This window comes from Dipodomys ordii, unplaced genomic scaffold, assembly GCF_000151885.1.
Source record: "Dipodomys ordii isolate 6190 unplaced genomic scaffold, Dord_2.0 Scaffold4, whole genome shotgun sequence".
NCBI lineage: Eukaryota > Metazoa > Chordata > Mammalia > Rodentia > Heteromyidae > Dipodomys > Dipodomys ordii.
This window is the reverse complement of record NW_012267220.1, coordinates 14,547,376-14,563,435: the sequence shown is the minus strand read 5'-3', so window position 1 is coordinate 14,563,435 and position 16,060 is coordinate 14,547,376. Positions and strand designations below refer to the sequence as shown.

At 39.3% G+C, this 16,060-nt stretch overlaps 2 protein-coding genes across 2 annotated transcripts in view; both read right to left on the bottom strand.

Annotated features, from left to right (window-relative positions):
* The window catches only part of Ing2 (inhibitor of growth family, member 2), a 22,099-nt gene extending 13,862 nt beyond the window's left edge, over positions 1-8,237 (bottom strand). Inside the window, exon 1 of the mRNA XM_013023868.1 lies at positions 8,204-8,237. Within this exon, the coding sequence (XP_012879322.1) occupies positions 8,204-8,237 (34 nt within the window). The remainder of the gene's footprint in view (positions 1-8,203) is intronic.
* A 3,214-nt stretch (positions 8,238-11,451) lies between these two features.
* On the bottom strand, positions 11,452-15,703 carry Cdkn2aip (CDKN2A interacting protein). The gene is made up of 3 exons (XM_013026278.1): positions 15,263-15,703; positions 14,678-14,808; positions 11,452-14,287 (listed from the first exon to the last, which is right to left on the bottom strand). Exons 1-3 carry the CDS (start codon positions 15,529-15,531, stop codon positions 12,924-12,926), a joined length of 1,764 nt encoding a protein of 587 aa, XP_012881732.1. The 5' UTR covers positions 15,532-15,703; the 3' UTR covers positions 11,452-12,923.
* Between the last annotated feature and the right edge of the window lie 357 nt (positions 15,704-16,060).

Here is a 16,060-nt window from a genome sequence, read left to right as displayed (position 1 = left end):
TTAAACATCCAAGCCGGGCGCTGGTGGCTCACGCCTGTAATCCTAGCTACTCAGGAGGCTGAGATCTGAGGATCGCGGTTCAAAGCCAGCCTGGGCAGGAAAGACTGTCATGAGACTCTTATCTCCAATAAACCACTAGAAAACTGAAAGTGGTGCTGTGGCTCAAGTGGTAGAGTGCTCGCCTTGAGCTGAAGAGCTGAGGGACAGCGACCAGGTCCAGAGTTCAAGCCCCCATGACCGACAAAAAAAAAAAAACAAAAAACCCCCCAAAACTCCCACATTACCATAACTCTAACCCCATAATTCTTTACTATCATTTAGTATCCAAACCAAACTTTTTCTCTTGTCTCATTTAATCTTAGTATATTTGAGTTGTTTAATCCGGTGAAAACAAGTTCCATATATTTTGTTTGGTTAAGTGAAGTCTTTTCTTTAGCAGTAAGAAGTTAATTTTCTGTTTTATTCATTGAAACAAATAGCAGTGTTTTTCTAAGGAAAATATTTGAATAGTTTTAAAACACCATTATAAAATGAGAAAATTCAAGACAGTCACTTGGAGCTGAGCACCGGTGGATCAAGCCTGTAATCCTAGCTATACAGTCCAATATCTGAGGATCACAGTTCACAGTGAGCCCAGGCAAGAATATCCGTGAGATTCTTATGTCTAACCAGCAAGAAGCCAGAAGTAGAGCTGTGAATCAAGTGGTAGAATGCCAACCCTTGAGTGAAAAAGCTAAGGGACAGTGTCCAGGCTCTGAGGTCAAACCCTAGTGCTAGCACTAAATAAGTGAAAAAGAAAAGCACTTTAAATGAATTTTCACATTAAAAGATCACCAATTGATAGTGGAAATTTAGTTGTATTTAATGTAAATCTGTAATGATCTAGAAGTTTGTATTAATTAGACTAATTTGTTCAGTGAAGCATTTTAAATTATCCTGATAAAAGCCAGAAAACGTTAATTTTATTAGTACAAAAGGAAACTTTAAAAAAATCCTAGTCTAAATCTCCATTTAGCTTATTTTAAAAGAATTTAAATACTTTATTACTTAAGTACAGCTAATATTACAGCAATTAATAAAAAAAGTAAAAAAAAATCAAAGTCACTACAAACTGAAGATAAGTTCTCAATATCTAAGTATATTTCCAAGATGTAATTCCATTTTGCAGTTTTCTTCCTTTGAGGAAATGCTTACTTGGATTAAAGGGCAAAGTTAAGAAAATTCCAGATTCTCTACTTGGAAAACTAGAAATCTAAGCAATATCAGGCTTTTTTTATGGTAGACAGTTCATATTTAAAATTAATGTAGGGGCCAGACATTGGTGGCTCATGCCTGTAATCCTAGCTACTCAGGAGGCTGAGATCTGAGAATCATGGTTCAAAGACAGCCTGTGCAGGCAAGTCCATGAGATACTTATCTCTAGTGGGAGAATGCTAGCCTTGAGCAAAAAGCTCAGGAACAGCACTAAAACCTGGAGTTCTCTGTTCTGGTAGCATTTAGTGTAACTGTTAGCAAAAGATAGTTCTAAAACCTTTTAATGAAAGGACTGTGAATAGCTAAGATTATTGTCAGGAAGAAATTTTGTGTAATAAAACATTCCCATCACCAAGAAAATAGCAAACATATTATCCCCTTGGTTCAGGAAGAAATTTTGTGTAATAAAACATTCCCATCACCAAGAAAATAGCAAACATATTATCCCCTTGGTTATTACAAAGAGGAAAAAATAATACATATAATGAATGCGCTTTGCATAATGCTGACCAGAAAAACATTCAGTTTCCCTAGATGGTTACCATAGTTACGTGAGCCATTTATAACAGCAAGGGGGAAGTAGGTCACAGTATTGAAGGAGTTTGAATTATGCAATTATATTTCCTAAAAACAGGCAAAAGGATTAAAATTTAGGGAAGAGATTTATACTGGATGTTCAAAATTGAAAATCTCATCTGATTTTTCCTTGTGAAACTTAAATTTTTACTTAACAGTAAATTGTTGATAGAAAGTTATTCAGCCTTGTAATAGCTATACCCATTAGTGTAGTTTTTTTTTTTAAGGATACCAAGGTATTCTGTCATTATAGCTGCCAAATTAATGATAGTTGGGTCATCTCAAGTGTTTTACAGGTAATCAGTAAACTGAACAATTGCCTTTTAATAGTCCAATGTATATAATCTGAAGATTTGAAGCTTGGCACAGTGCTAAGCTCTTAAATCCTTTCACAGCAATTTTCTAATTAGTATCCTGAAGTGGGATTAAAAAAAAATATAGGGAGAAAGTGTTAAAAGTCTTAGTAGCAGGCCTGGAACTGGTGATTTACACCTGTAATCCTAGCTACTCTGGAGGCTGAGATTTGAGAATTGGTGTTTGAAACCAGGCTAGGCAGGAAAATCCATGAGACTTTTTTTTTTTTTTTTTTTTTTTGCCAGTCATGGGGCCTGAGCTCTGGGCCTGGGCGCTGTCCCTCAGCTCTTCAGCTCAAGGTAAGCACTCTACCACTGAGCCACCTTCCCAGCCCCATGAGACTCTTATCTCCAGTTAACCAACAAAAAGCCATAAGTGAATCTGTGGCTTAAGTGATAGAGTATTACCCTTGAGCAGAAAACCTCAGGTAGAAGTCATGGTACTATACCTTTTACCTTTTCCACTACTATGCTCTCAAGTTATTTTTCTTCAGAAACCCTATCTGTTGAGTTCTATGCAGTGTCCAATCAATAGAAGTTGAATAAAGGGAAAGAAAAAAGATAAACCACAAGGTTGTAGAGTTTCTGATGGTTCTTAATTTTGTGATTACTAGGAAGACTCATTACTTTGTGTGTGTGCGCGTGTGTTTGCGCGTGCGCATGCATGCGCGCGCGTGCTTGGATGCCTGGGTGCCTAGGTGCTGGCCCTGAGCTTTTGCATTCAAGGCTAGTGCTCTACCACTTTGAGCCACAGTGCCACTTCTGGTTTTCTGGGGGTTAATTGGAGATAAGAGTCTCACAGACTTTCCTGCCAGGGGTTGGCTTCAAACCATGATCCTCAGAACTCAGCCTCCTGAGTAGCTAGGATTACAAGCATGAGCCACCAATGCCCAACTTACTTTAGCTTTTTCTATTTGTGTTTAACATTAAACATAACGTGATACAAAAAAAAAAAACTCTGAGAAGTCTGAAGATGTGGCTCAAGAGGAAAAGCACCTGCCTAGCTAGCATGGCTAAAAATTGGATTATTACCCCCCCAAATGGTAATATTCTTACTTTTTCCATCTCATTTTCAGCAATATTAAATGCACACTGTATTGTAGAGTATTTAGGACAATTTCCTCCTGGTTTACTGAAAAGAACCATTTCCGGAAAAAACATTAAGATAATCAGAATTTATAAAGACCATGAAAACTAACCATACTCATAAGTGAGATAAAAACAATGCATGATCATGTACTGTTGTGGGAAATGTGAATATCATTCAAAGTAGATGAGGATAGTGTTGAAAATTCCTTTTATTGAAAGGTCAAATGTCAAATGGCCACAAAGGATATTCATTCTAGAAAGTTGCACTTACTATGAGAGCAGAAGGACAAGGAAGAATCTTTACAAACTGCAGATGGAGGATACAGCCAGGATCCAAGCCTTCAGGAAAGACTTTATGGGTTTGAGAAAGGGAAAACAGGCCCAATAGCCAAGAGCTATGATGGTGGCCTAGAATCTTTTGAGTTCTGCAAGAAGAGATGATAATGGGTAAAATCAGGAGTCTATGCTCTTTTTGTAAATGATCAAGTGATAAATAATTTAGGTTTGTAGGCCAAGAGAGAAAATAACTTCCAGCAATGACGCTGGCAAAAGAAAAATGTGAAGTTATGTGTATAAGGATTAATGATGCTTCTTAGTGTGCTGGACCTGGAGCTTGAACTCAAGGCCTGTGCACTGTCCCTGAGATTTTTTTGCTCAAGGCTACCAATTAAGCCACCATTCCACTTGTGGTTTTTCTGGTCATTTTTATTAGAGATAAGTTTCACAGACTTTTATGCCTAGGCTGGCTTTGAATTGTGATCCTTAGATCTCAGCCTCCCCAGTTGCGAGGATTACAGGTGTGAGCCACCGCTGCCTGGCTGACACTTTGTTTGTTCCACTTAGGAAATGATCAACCATAATAAGAATGGTGAACAGAAGTGAGAAAGAAGAGAAAAATGTAACGTTTGTTGAAACTTGGAAGCAGGCAGCTTTTGACACCAGTTACTGACATTCTGTCCTCCAGTGAATGTGAACTTAAGTGTTTGGTACTAATACTTAAATTGAGTAAGTCAGTATCTGCTTTTTCCTTCTTTTAAAATGTATTCTCCACCAAGAAATCAGTGCTCTTATGCTGCCCTCTGGTGGCCAAACTATCTCCTTATTGAAAAACTTCCCCTGCCAGTCAGTCCTGTGCTGTGGGAACCTAGAGCCTATTTGTGTAATGCTCTTTCCCTACAATGAGCATGTTGAAAGATGTCAAAATACAGGTAGAAAAGGTTTTCCTTCCTTTACAAAACTTACCTGAGTTTCCACAGAAGTCTTATTGAAAACTTCTACTATGTAAAACAATAATGATATATGATGCATGATATATAATATGCATATTGTTAGAGTTCCTTCCCTATTTAAAACTAATACCTTTTTTTTCTAAAATTTTTTCTCCTATCTATCCCCCTTTTCTCTTTTTTCTTCAGTACTAAGAATCATACAAGGCTTTATCCATTATTTTTGAAATTAAAAAGAATTTGCTTCTTTATAATGATACTTGTGTTTATATTGGTTGTACAAAACTATCTCTTTAGGTTAATTTGAAATAAAAATGTTTGCCTGTGTTCTTACAGCTTGTTAACCTAGAAAAGCTCGCACTATAAGTCAACTCTTTTGCACACGCCCCTCTTCCTGTTCTGTAAATAGATATTTTTCGAGATTTATTTTTAAATATTGAACTTGCTGTGAAAAAAAATTTTTTTAAAAGTCAACTCTTACAGTGAAATTCTCACTCATTGTACATTTAAAGCAGTTAGAATTTGTCCAGGGAGTATGCAGTGAATCTTACCTAGAATGAACTACCTGACTACAGATACAAATTTTCTCTTCCTTAAAAAAATGAAGAAAATCTTGCCAGTGTGTTGGAATGGAAGGAAACACATTTTGCTCTGCAGTTCTACCAGGTAGCATGGGAAACATTTCCAGATTTTTTTTTCATTTCCAGATTTTCTATTCTAACATGATCTTCCTAAAATTTTTCTTCCTTTGTAATCCAAATATCTCATTCCTGTTATCAAAATACTTTCCCACATCCTCCTAGGTACTTGTTCAACTAGTCCAAATGAACTAAATGAGCAAGAAACCCTGAGTTCAAACCCCAGTACCAGCAGAGAGATAAAAAGAGGGGGGAGAGGAGAGAGAGCTTAAAGATAATGTGGTTAGATAAGAAATATTTTATTGAATGATATGGCCAAAGAAGGTTCTCTTGGGATGTATGTTCAGAATGGAGACCTGAAGGATGTAAGCCATCAGGCTGGGGTCAGTCGGGGTCAGTTTTAAACTCTCCATGTTCTTTCCAGGTTTATTTTTATTCATCAACTGTCTGATAGTAGCAGAAAATATTTAGGTGTAGATTTGAAAATTTAAAATGTTTAGATCTATTCAAGGCTGTGTTCTTCAGACTATTATGCCTTTTATGTCCAAAGACATAGGAAACTCCAATATTGATAAGGAAGGAGCCAGTTACTGGAATTCCTAAACTTGTTCTGTTCCAGTGTTTTCTGTGTTGGAGTGGTTCTGCCCCAAAACCAGATTGGCATAGGAGACCCAAAGGTGATGACCAGAGTGGATATAGATATGAGTTCTAGAATTGTTAGATAGAAAACTTTTTTATCTGCAGTGTAAGAAAAAAAATTATGATAGAACTCATATTTTGTTGTTATTGGTAAGTACTATCAAAGTTACTGACAAGGGTCCTTTTTAGGATTAAAAAAGTTCATAAATACAGCTCTTTGTAGCTGTATGCCAGTGTCGTCAGTGTACATGCACAGACCTACCAGGCAATATAGGATCTGCTCTGCATTTCTGAGCACAGGCAATGTTCTCAGAGCAGTGGGGACGTCCAGGAAAGCAGCAAGCAAGTGTAGCTTTCCCTAGAAAAACATGCCACCTACCAAATCTTTCAGAGAACTGGACTCCAGGAAAGTGATTGGAAGCCACTCAATTAAGTAGCTTTTAACCTGCATCTATGAACAGGGAATGGCCTTAATGACTTACTGTCATTCATAGAAAATAAATGAAGTACAAACTCAATTCTTTTCACAAAAGAAGAAAATAAAAAGTTCACAAGTCATTACTGTAGCTAGGATGCACCTTATTTTTCTTTAGTGTTGGGGTGGGTAGTAGAAGAGAGGCAAAGAAGTGTCAGACAAGCTATTACAGAGCAACACAAATGGAATAAATTTGAAATTGGTCCTTCTCAAACTAGCTACTCAGGAGTCTGAGATCTGAGGATTCTGATTTAAAGCCAGCCTGGGTAGGAAAGTTTGTGAGACTTTTATCTCCAATTAACCACAAAAATCCAGAAGTGGAGCTGTGGCTCAAGTGATGAGTACTAGTCTTGAGCAAAAGCTTAGGGTCAGTGCCTAGGCCCTGAGTTCAAGCCCTAGGACTGGCCAAAGACCAACCTTCCCAAACAAAGCCAAAGTCTTTGAAATCTAGAAATCAAGAATGACTTAAATTATAAAGACATCAAATACTTCAAATTGCTAGGTGGACTGGGCACAGGTTTCTCACTCCTGTAATCCTAGTTATTAGGAAGCTGAGATCTGAAGATCTTGGTTCAAAGTCAAGCCAGGCAGACAAAACCAGAGGACTCACCTCCAGTTAGCAAGTCAAAAAAGCAGAACTGGAGACATGGCTCAAGTAGGTAGAATGTCATATGTGAACAAGAGCTGAGCAAGAAGACAAGACCCTGAGTTGAAACCCTAATATAAGCATACCTACAAAATTGCTAGATGGTTCTCTGAACAACAAACGGATACAAAACACTTCGATATTCCCAAGTCTCATCATCAAGAATCACTTCCTGCAAGGTGTCAGTGGCTCAGTCTTGTAGTCCTAACTGCTCAGGAGGCTGAACTCTAAGGATCCCATTTCAAAGTCAGCCCAGGCAGAAAAATCCATGAGACTCTAATGAACCAGCAAAAAGCTGTAAATGGAGCATGATTCCAATGGTTAAATGCCAGCTGTAAGTGAAAAAGCCCAGCAAGTGTGAGCCTTAAGACCTATTACTGGCAAAAACACCACACAAACAACCCCCCGCCAAACAATACCAAAAAACAACCCAGGAGATTATGAAGGAAGGTTCATATACAATTTCCTGGACACCAACCACAGTAAAACGCTGCCAGACCCACATGTCCATGTTGGCAAATTTCACTTTTCTCCACAGGCTGACATAGAACCACATTCCTCCCAATCTTGGTCTCATGTGTAGCTAGTATTACAGATGCGAACCACCAGTGCCCAGAGGTTTTTGTTTCCCTTGAACTGCTAGTTCGTTTCTTATTTTGACTTAGAATCTAAGCATTACTTAAGCTATATCCCATACATTAAAAATGCAGTATCTTCTATTTTTGTTAGTTTTAAAATGTTTTGAAATTTCCAGATGCCAAGCTTGGTACAATGGCATATGCCTATAAGCGCAGCTATTGCGGAGGCTGAAGTTTTGGGAGATTATGAGTTGCAAACTAGTCCAGGCAACTTAACACCTCACCTCCCCCACACCTTCAAAACAACCCTTATGCCAGATTTGAGTGGTTAGTTTCTAATCTCGTAACTACAATTATATTTCATTTGAGACTTGCCACAAATACTTCATATATTTGCACATATGTTTAATTAATTGTATTACAGCCTGTTTAGCTTTGTTTTCTGTCCAATTGATATGCCGTGGACCATGGGAAGTGACTGAGCATCAACAACATACATCTGTATTTCAGGTCTTCCTAACTCTTTTTCATGTTAAATGTCAGTTCTCTACTTTTTGGTGTTTATTCATAACTGTTAGATCTATACTGTGAATTATGCCTTTTACCATTGTGAAGTGGCGTTCTTCATAAGTTAGTTCTACCTTATCTGATAGCATGAATCCAATTCCTGCTCTTTTTGGTGTGACTTGTCAACATACTTGCTATTTGCAAGGCAGTGTTGCATCTTACCAACATACTTGCTATTTGCAAGGCAGTGTTGCATCTTACACCCATTATCTCTTCTGATACTTTTTACTTTTATTGCTATATTCATGCAATCTTATTTTCAAACTATCTGCATACTTTTGTTTCCTGGGCATGGTTGTATTGTGCTTTGAGGTTTGATCTGAAAATTATTTTTTGAGATAGATATGCTTTGTGTTAGTTTTGTCTTAATTTGTGGTTTCTCTTTTTTTTTTTTCCTAGTCCTAGAGCTTGAACTCAGGGCTTGGGAACTGTCCTGGGCACTGAGCTTCTTTTACTCAAACATAGTATCCTATCACTTGAACCAGTGTCACTTCTGTTTATGTGGTACTGAGGAAATGAACCCAGGGCTTCATGCATGCTAGGCAAGCACTCTACCACTAAGCTACATTCCCAGCCCTGACTTTTCCTTTTATATTTATCAAGATGTCACTGTATGATTTGTTTTGTATGTGTCTTCTTTTTAAATAGATTTTGGTTACTCTTAAAATGTTTATATTATGCCCATAATCTCCCACTTGGAAAGTATTCTTTTTGTTTTAAACACTAGCAAACTGTTTATTTAATGAAAAACTCTTGCTCCTAAATAAAAATGATTTTTAAGTCTAACAATGGCTTTTAATTTTTTTGAAATTATTTTTTTCCCCAGTGTCCTTACCTGTCAACAGGATAAAATTCATACATTAGGAAAACATGAAATATCTCAAAGCTGTTGCAGTTGGCTCCAGCCATTAGTTTTGAAAATAGAGAAAGGGATAACAACAAGATGTGTTGTACTTACAAAATGATTTGTTGAACAGGAACTCCTTTACACAATTATTTAAAGATAACAATATAATTTTAAGAGCTTAATAGGATCATTAGCTACATTGTTACTTCAAATGATTTGAAAATATTATCTTTAAGTAGTTGTATCATTCCATATGTAATTAAGGGACATTTTCTACTTGTAGAGAACACAGAGCTGGCATTCAAATTTTATTCTATGTGAGCTCAATCTTTATCTGCCTAATTCCTGAACTTTCCCCATGTGTGAATAGGAAAACAAACCCACAACTCATATAGCCTTATTCTCATACGACTTGATTTTAGGCTAATCTTGAAATAATTCCTCCTGTACAAGAATGTGTTGGGCAAAGTAATTTGTGTCCCAAGTATGAATAGTCTCCTGCTTTAGCAAATAATTTTAGCAGATCCTATACCTTAATGAACATGCCTCATAGAAGCACCATTTCAAATTGCTTTAAAAATGTTTCCTAATAACTTTAGACAATTTCAAGGACTCCAAAAAGGACTGTTTTGTTCTACAACTCCAAGTAGCACTCTTGTAAATGGCTCTCCCTGGTGCTGTACAACTAAGTAGCTCTGGACTTAGGATCCTGATGCCACAGTATTTTTAAGCTGTCTTTGCTTTGGTTTCTTAGAGTCCTAATAAACAGTTTGATTATAGCCAGCATATAAAAACACCAGACTTACTAATTCATTCTTCTACCTCAGTGTTATTGGACACAGGCAAAATTCACACTACAGTGGTCAGGACCCATGGCTGAAATACCTGCTTCTTTTATCTTCACATTTTTCCAGGCTGCATTGATCAAGACACATTACATTCATAAACTGCTTTACTTAATGGCAACTCCTTTGTACAATTAAAGATTCCTACCTTATATAGGAGACATAATAGCACAATGTTTGCTTGCAAATGTAAATCACATAGGAAAAGATATTTCAAAATAATGTCCTTAAAAAAATTAGTGTCCTTATTTTATCTCATTTCTTTCTTATGTGTATTCAGTAATATGAGAAAAGTGCACGTAAGCATTGTAAACTATATTGGTTTCCAAACTACAGGTTGTTGAGCATGTGTTAACTCCATCTGTATGTATGCTCTGCTATCAGGGCACACTGGTAACAAAAGTAAAAATGCTTCTCTGAAACTTGGTTGTTATTCCATGAGAACCATTTTTTCCTTAGGTTATCAACAATGAGACAGGGGTCATTACATATGTTTCAAACATTCATTACTGACTATATCACTGTCCCAAATTATACAAATACATCTAAAAATACCTTCCAATTTTTTTTTTGGGGGGGGGAATGCTCAGGATCACACCAAGGAATGCCAAGCAAACATTCCACCACTGAACTATACTTCCAGCCCCTTAAAGTTTAAAGTTTACTGAGGGGTTTTTTTGTTTTGTTTTTTTTTTTGGTCTTTTTAGTCAGTGCCAGGGCCATCTAACTTCTCCAAGGCTCTTGGCTCAAAGCCAGCCTGATCAGAAATGCCCACTACATCCTCAAAATAATCAGCAAAAAGTTGGACTAGAGGAGTGGCTCAAGTGGGAAAGCACTTGTCTGGCAAACACAAAACCCAAAGGTTAAAAGCCAGTAACACAAAAAAATTCTTCCAGGTGTCAGTGTCTCATGCCTGTAACCCCAGCTACTGAGGAGGCTGAGACCTACAGGATCATGGTTCAAATGCAGTCTGAGCAGGAGAGTACACTGGACTCCATCCCTAAAATAACCAGCAAAAAGCTGAGCTAGAGGTATAGTTCTAGTGGAGAGCCAACTGATCAAGGCTAAGGTCCTAAGTTAAAACCTAGTATTCCCCCCCCCGCCACTCCAAATCAACAGAATTTCTGCAGTGATTTATTTCAAGGGGATTTGGAAAGATAGTATAACTGGTTTTTGATTTTTTGAAAAAACTATTGATGTGGTTTCTCAGCAACTTGTTCATCTGGTAAAAAGACAAGAGAAGACTTACAGGTTTGGGTTCTGAAGTAAAACACAGACTAGGAATTCTTTAAGCAAATTACCTGTTTCATTTTCTTCCTATTCAAAATTACCCAAATGAGAATAGCTACTGTAAGCCTTAGGAGGAAGTGTGAATACTTAAATATATATTAAACTATAATATACCTGTACTATGTTAGGTAGTCTCTCATTTCATTTTCACAGCCCTACACAGGACACATTACTCCTATTTTATTCAATTCCAAGTTTCCATGTTTATCAAGAGAACCAAGAACAGTCCCCAAAGACTGTTTTTTGTACCACACTATTGGGAGACTGTACCTAAGGAATTATGTAATACGGATTTCTCTTAAGTCAGATTACAACAAATTACCACAAATGCTTAATTTGCTCTTTTGCCAGGAAGATTAATCTAAAGTATTTTCAATAACCCCTATATCAACATAAAACAAACCGTTTTAGAAAATTAACAAGTCACCTAAGATTTATTTCAAAAACTTATTTATTCTAGTACTTTGGCCCACTTTTCTAATAAGTATTGTCTCACAAAATACATATCCCAAGACAAGGGAATTAAAAGTGCTTTGTAATATATTCATGTTATTGCTCCCTATAATACATCAGAATACATTTACAGAATATGGATTTTTTTAGCTCTGGTACACAATAAAATATCCTTAGAACCAAAACATTCTCATCGATTATTCCTAGAATAGAAATAACTTCCATACACTTTACATAAATTGTGTTACTTATGATGCTAATACAACTGGCCCATAAAGGTTCTTTTTTTGGTACATCACCACCATTATTGTTCAGTATATAGCATCTACTAACACTTATCTAGAAAGCCAAAGGCCACAAATATACCCAAATATCGTAAGCCAGGGTTTGAAAACAGAATACTAAAATAATTAGTCAGAATCTCCTAGGACAAACAAAATTCCACTTCATTACTAACAGATATAATTAAATTCAATCCACTAAGGAACTGAACATGGCTCTCAATAGCTTTCTCAGTATTATTCTCAGGATTTGAGTCACAAAAACCACCTCATTCTAGATTTCAGAACTGTTACTTCCCTATCCATAAAAAATAAAACTTACTTGGTTGCAATCTGCTTTGACTAGTGGTTGGTAGCCAATTTTCAAGAATTGGATCTGACTTAGGGAGTAAAAAAAAACACAACTTCTTGAAAGGTAAAATAGCTTAAAGCATTTAATATCTAAACAAATCAATCTGTTAACAGTAGTCACAAAATATGCTTAATATAGAAACCCACATTTATGTCATTAAGAAAAAGTGTAAATTGAATTTTTACCTCAAAACATAAATTAATCAGCTTAAAGAATCAGCATGAAAATCATGGTGAATTTTAAACTTCAGAATAAAATAACAAGTACTTTACACTGCTTTCTATCTTAAAAATGCTTACAACTTCTCATAAAAATAGTCTGATGCAACTATTTTTCTTTTATTTAACAGACATGTTCAACATTATGGGCAACATTCTTAAAATCAAGTTGTACAGACTTTCAGACATTCAAATACTGTGGTCCCCTTTTCTTTGATGTGGTTTATTCAGCTAGAAAAAAAGCGTAGTAGACAACTTAATACATTTTCACCAAATTGAAAGTATTACAAAAATTTTAAGATTCTACAGAACTATATATCGTACCTAATGTGTCATTAAAAATAGAAGACAGTATTTTCTTCAGCAAACAAAACAACATACTGGTATGCTGTTAATACATACCTTTTAATGTATACTGTCATTCACAAATTATTTACAATTTCTACTTTTGTGAAGACAACTAGAATGTAAATTTTCTGCAAAACTGGAAAAAAGCAATACAAAATTTGTGAAAGCCTGTGTTTTATATTGTACAAAAGTAAGCCAGTTTTTCTCTTCAAATACCAGATACTGTAAGCAGTGACATTTTGGACATATTATACTAATTCTTGAGGATGTTTTAATGCTGGAGGTAAGTTAATAGGTCTTGATTCTTCATCAAGGAGTACTAGATCTTCTATTTCACTGCCTCTGTATTTCCTTTTACATATTTTTACCACCACCTTTTTCTTGAGAAATAACTTCAGTGCTTCTCTTGATGCCACTGCTTTTGCATTTTCTTTGCTTTTTCCACAGCCAGTGCCCAAATACACAGACTTACATCTTAATTCACAAACAATACTTTCTTGCGAGCTCTTATTTTGAGGCAGATCTGCCAGTTCTTTTAATGGGACAAAAAAGACATCCAGTGTTGCTTTCAGGGCCTCAATAGCTGCATTTAGGAGCTCTCCATGGTTCACATTGGGACTAAAGCCACCAACTGCTACTAACTTCCAAGCAACTGTTTTATACAGTCTATTGAAAAAGGGCTGCTTCTGTTTGACATCTTCATTGGTTAACTTGCAACAAGTGAATTTGACTGAACTCTCACTTAACTGTGAAGTACTTTTAGAAGGCAATTGTGAGCTGCTACTCTGAGTACTGCTCTTAGAGGCTAGCTGGGACACACTTGCTAAGGAAGTGCTTTTGGAAATCAGAGATCCACTGGTCTGGGAGCTGCTTTTGGAAGCTAACAGTGATGCAGCTACCTGGGAAGTGCTTTTAGAGGTTAGCAGTGATGGATTTGTTGAGCTGCTCTTGGGAGTTAGTAATGATGTACCTGTTGAGGAACTGTTTTTAGAAACTGATAATGAAACACTTGCCTCTGAACTAGTTTTGGAAGTTAACCCACTTGACACTGTCTCTGAACTAGGTTTAGAAGACAATAACGGCAATTCTACTTCTGAACTTCCAGAGGAACCCAAAAGGGGCACCTCAATCTCTGCGCTGCTCTGAGAGACCGAGAGTGATGAGCCTTCCAAAGCACTTTTTTTAGGTGATCCACTTTGCTGTCTGGAATCAGATGACTGGGTCCCGTGACTATTCACACTGGATTTCAACAACGAAGAAACAAATGATGCTGAACTGTGTTTATCTAGAGCTTCTGGTTCAGCTTTTCCGGAACCAGAAGCTTTTCCAGAACCTGCTGCTGTTACCTGAGAGGAAATGTTGCTCCCACTTTTGCTGGCAACAGAGCGATCTCGATCTCCATCATTCGTAGAGCTCCGCTGACTGGAGGTGGCAGAGCTCCAAGCTGAACTTCCACTACTCTCTGATTTGGCAGATGAACCCGGACTTGAACTGTTTTCCTGCTGAGCTGATGAACGTTCTGTTTTGGCAGAAACTTTTCCATGATCTCGCTCAGCTGCGGAATTACTTTTTCCTTCTATGACTCGTTTTTTGGATGGCTCCTCTACCCCTTCTAAAAAGAAGGAAAAACAGAGATTTTACTAGGAATATCTCAATACAGATCGCTGAAAAGACATTCATTAAAATAAAGGCATAAGGCAAAAAGTATTTTGGGACTAGTAGTTTGTTTCCTTTAAAAGTAGAATAACTTCATTCGTTTCTTATACCAGTGTTAAACAACATCAATTTCTAATGTTAAATTAACAGCATCAGACAGTAACACTTCAAAAATCTACTCAAATGCAGAGCCTAAAACACATACACACACAGTTTAACATTCGAACTTGATTAATAACATTTTACAAACTTTGACTTGTTAAAAAATATTAGTAGTAACAATTCCTAATTACATCAAACTTATTTTCTAAACTCCTAAGTATGTTCACATCTATGATCTGCTAACCATTGCTACTCGATATCCCTCTTTTCTTCACCTTGGCAACCAGTTCGTCTCTTGTTGTATGGATTGGAGCATCTGTCACTTTGATGCCTTCAGCCATACTAAGAATTTTATCCATAACTTTTTGAGGATACCTGAAAAAGAAACAAAAAATCGCTTTGATAAAATGTGTGGGTCCCCCTGCCCCGCGTAAACTCTTTCTTGTAATGTGCAAAAACGAAAGCAAAAAAAAAAAAAAACAGAGTAACTGCATTTCCTGGTTTGCCATTAAGCAAGCGTAAGCCAAGCGCCAAGAATGGTTTCCTGGAATCCCACCAACAAATGCCGGTGGGTCAGGGCTTCTCGGCCTTTAAATCCAGCGTCCACGGCAGACGCCTTTTGCAGCTTCACGCCGACTCCGTCTGCAGCCGCTCGGCTAACCCCGCAGACTGCTCGCAGGGTGGCCTTTCCCCCCCGCCTCCCGGAGCGGGCGGTGGGTGCCGCCGATTCCCGCGCTTCACAGCTTCCCCTTGCCCGGGGCCGGGCCGGGCCCGGGAGCGCCGAGGGCTCCCGCTCCGAGGGCTGAGGCCGGGGCGCGACCTCACTCACCGGCACCCGAGGAAGACATGGTTTGCCCAGGCCATGGAAAACGAGATGAGCTGCTGCAGCTGCCGCTGGCGGGTCCCGCCCTCGGCGTCCGCCGCCTCGTCAGCCCCAGGGCCCGCGCCGCCGGCGGGGGCCAGGTCTCCGGCGTTGCGGAGCAGAAACTCGCGGCGGTGGCGCCAGTGTTTGTCCGTCTCGCCCTCGCAGCGCAGGGCCTCCACCCAGGCGGCCGCCCGCGGGTTCTGGCTCAGGTACTCCGACACCTCCTGCGCCATGTTGGGCCTGCAGGACGGGAAGGGAGGGCGCGAGGGAGCGGACGCGGCACCGGCAGGAGCAGGGTGCGCCGAGGCCAACGGCCCTGTCACCACGGCCTACAGCGGCGGCCGTCCGGAGAACGCCCCTCCAGAGGCCCCAACAACAGCGCCCGGAGCAGCCGAACCGCCCACTTCCGCCTGCCGCCGGCGGCTGCGCTTTTATAACCTCGTCGTCGCCGCCGCCGCACGCACGCGCGGACTTCCGGTGCGAGCCGTTCCTCCCAGGATGCTTCGCGGCGCCGAGCCGCGGAAGGGATGCCGGGAGGGGAGGCGGGTGCGCGGCGCTTCCCGCCCCGCGTCCCCCTTGGTCCTCCTCCTTCTCCGCCCCCCCACCCCCGAGGACGGGCGGTCCCAGCTCGCGGCCGGAGCCTGCGGCGGGCGCCGCGGCGGCGTTGTGGCTTGGCTTTGTGAAGCCGTCCGCTGCGGCCGCCCTCGCCCCGCCCGGGCCCGGCGCACCCGGGGTCGCCGCTAGGCCACGCGGCCTGGCCTG

Bases quoted from the DNA above. Each gene is read 5' to 3' on its own strand.
- Cdkn2aip (XM_013026278.1), bottom strand. From the start codon at position 15,531: ATGGCGCAGGAGGTGTCGGAGTACCTGAGCCAGAACCCGCGGGCGGCC. The intron at 14,809-15,262 runs GTGAGTGAGGTC...TTTCTTTTTCAG, and splicing joins CATGTCTTCCTCGGGTGCCG to GTATCCTCAAAAAGTTATGG. The intron at 14,288-14,677 runs GTTAGCAGATCA...CCTTCTTTTTAG, and splicing joins AGGGATATCGAGTAGCAATG to AAGGGGTAGAGGAGCCATCC.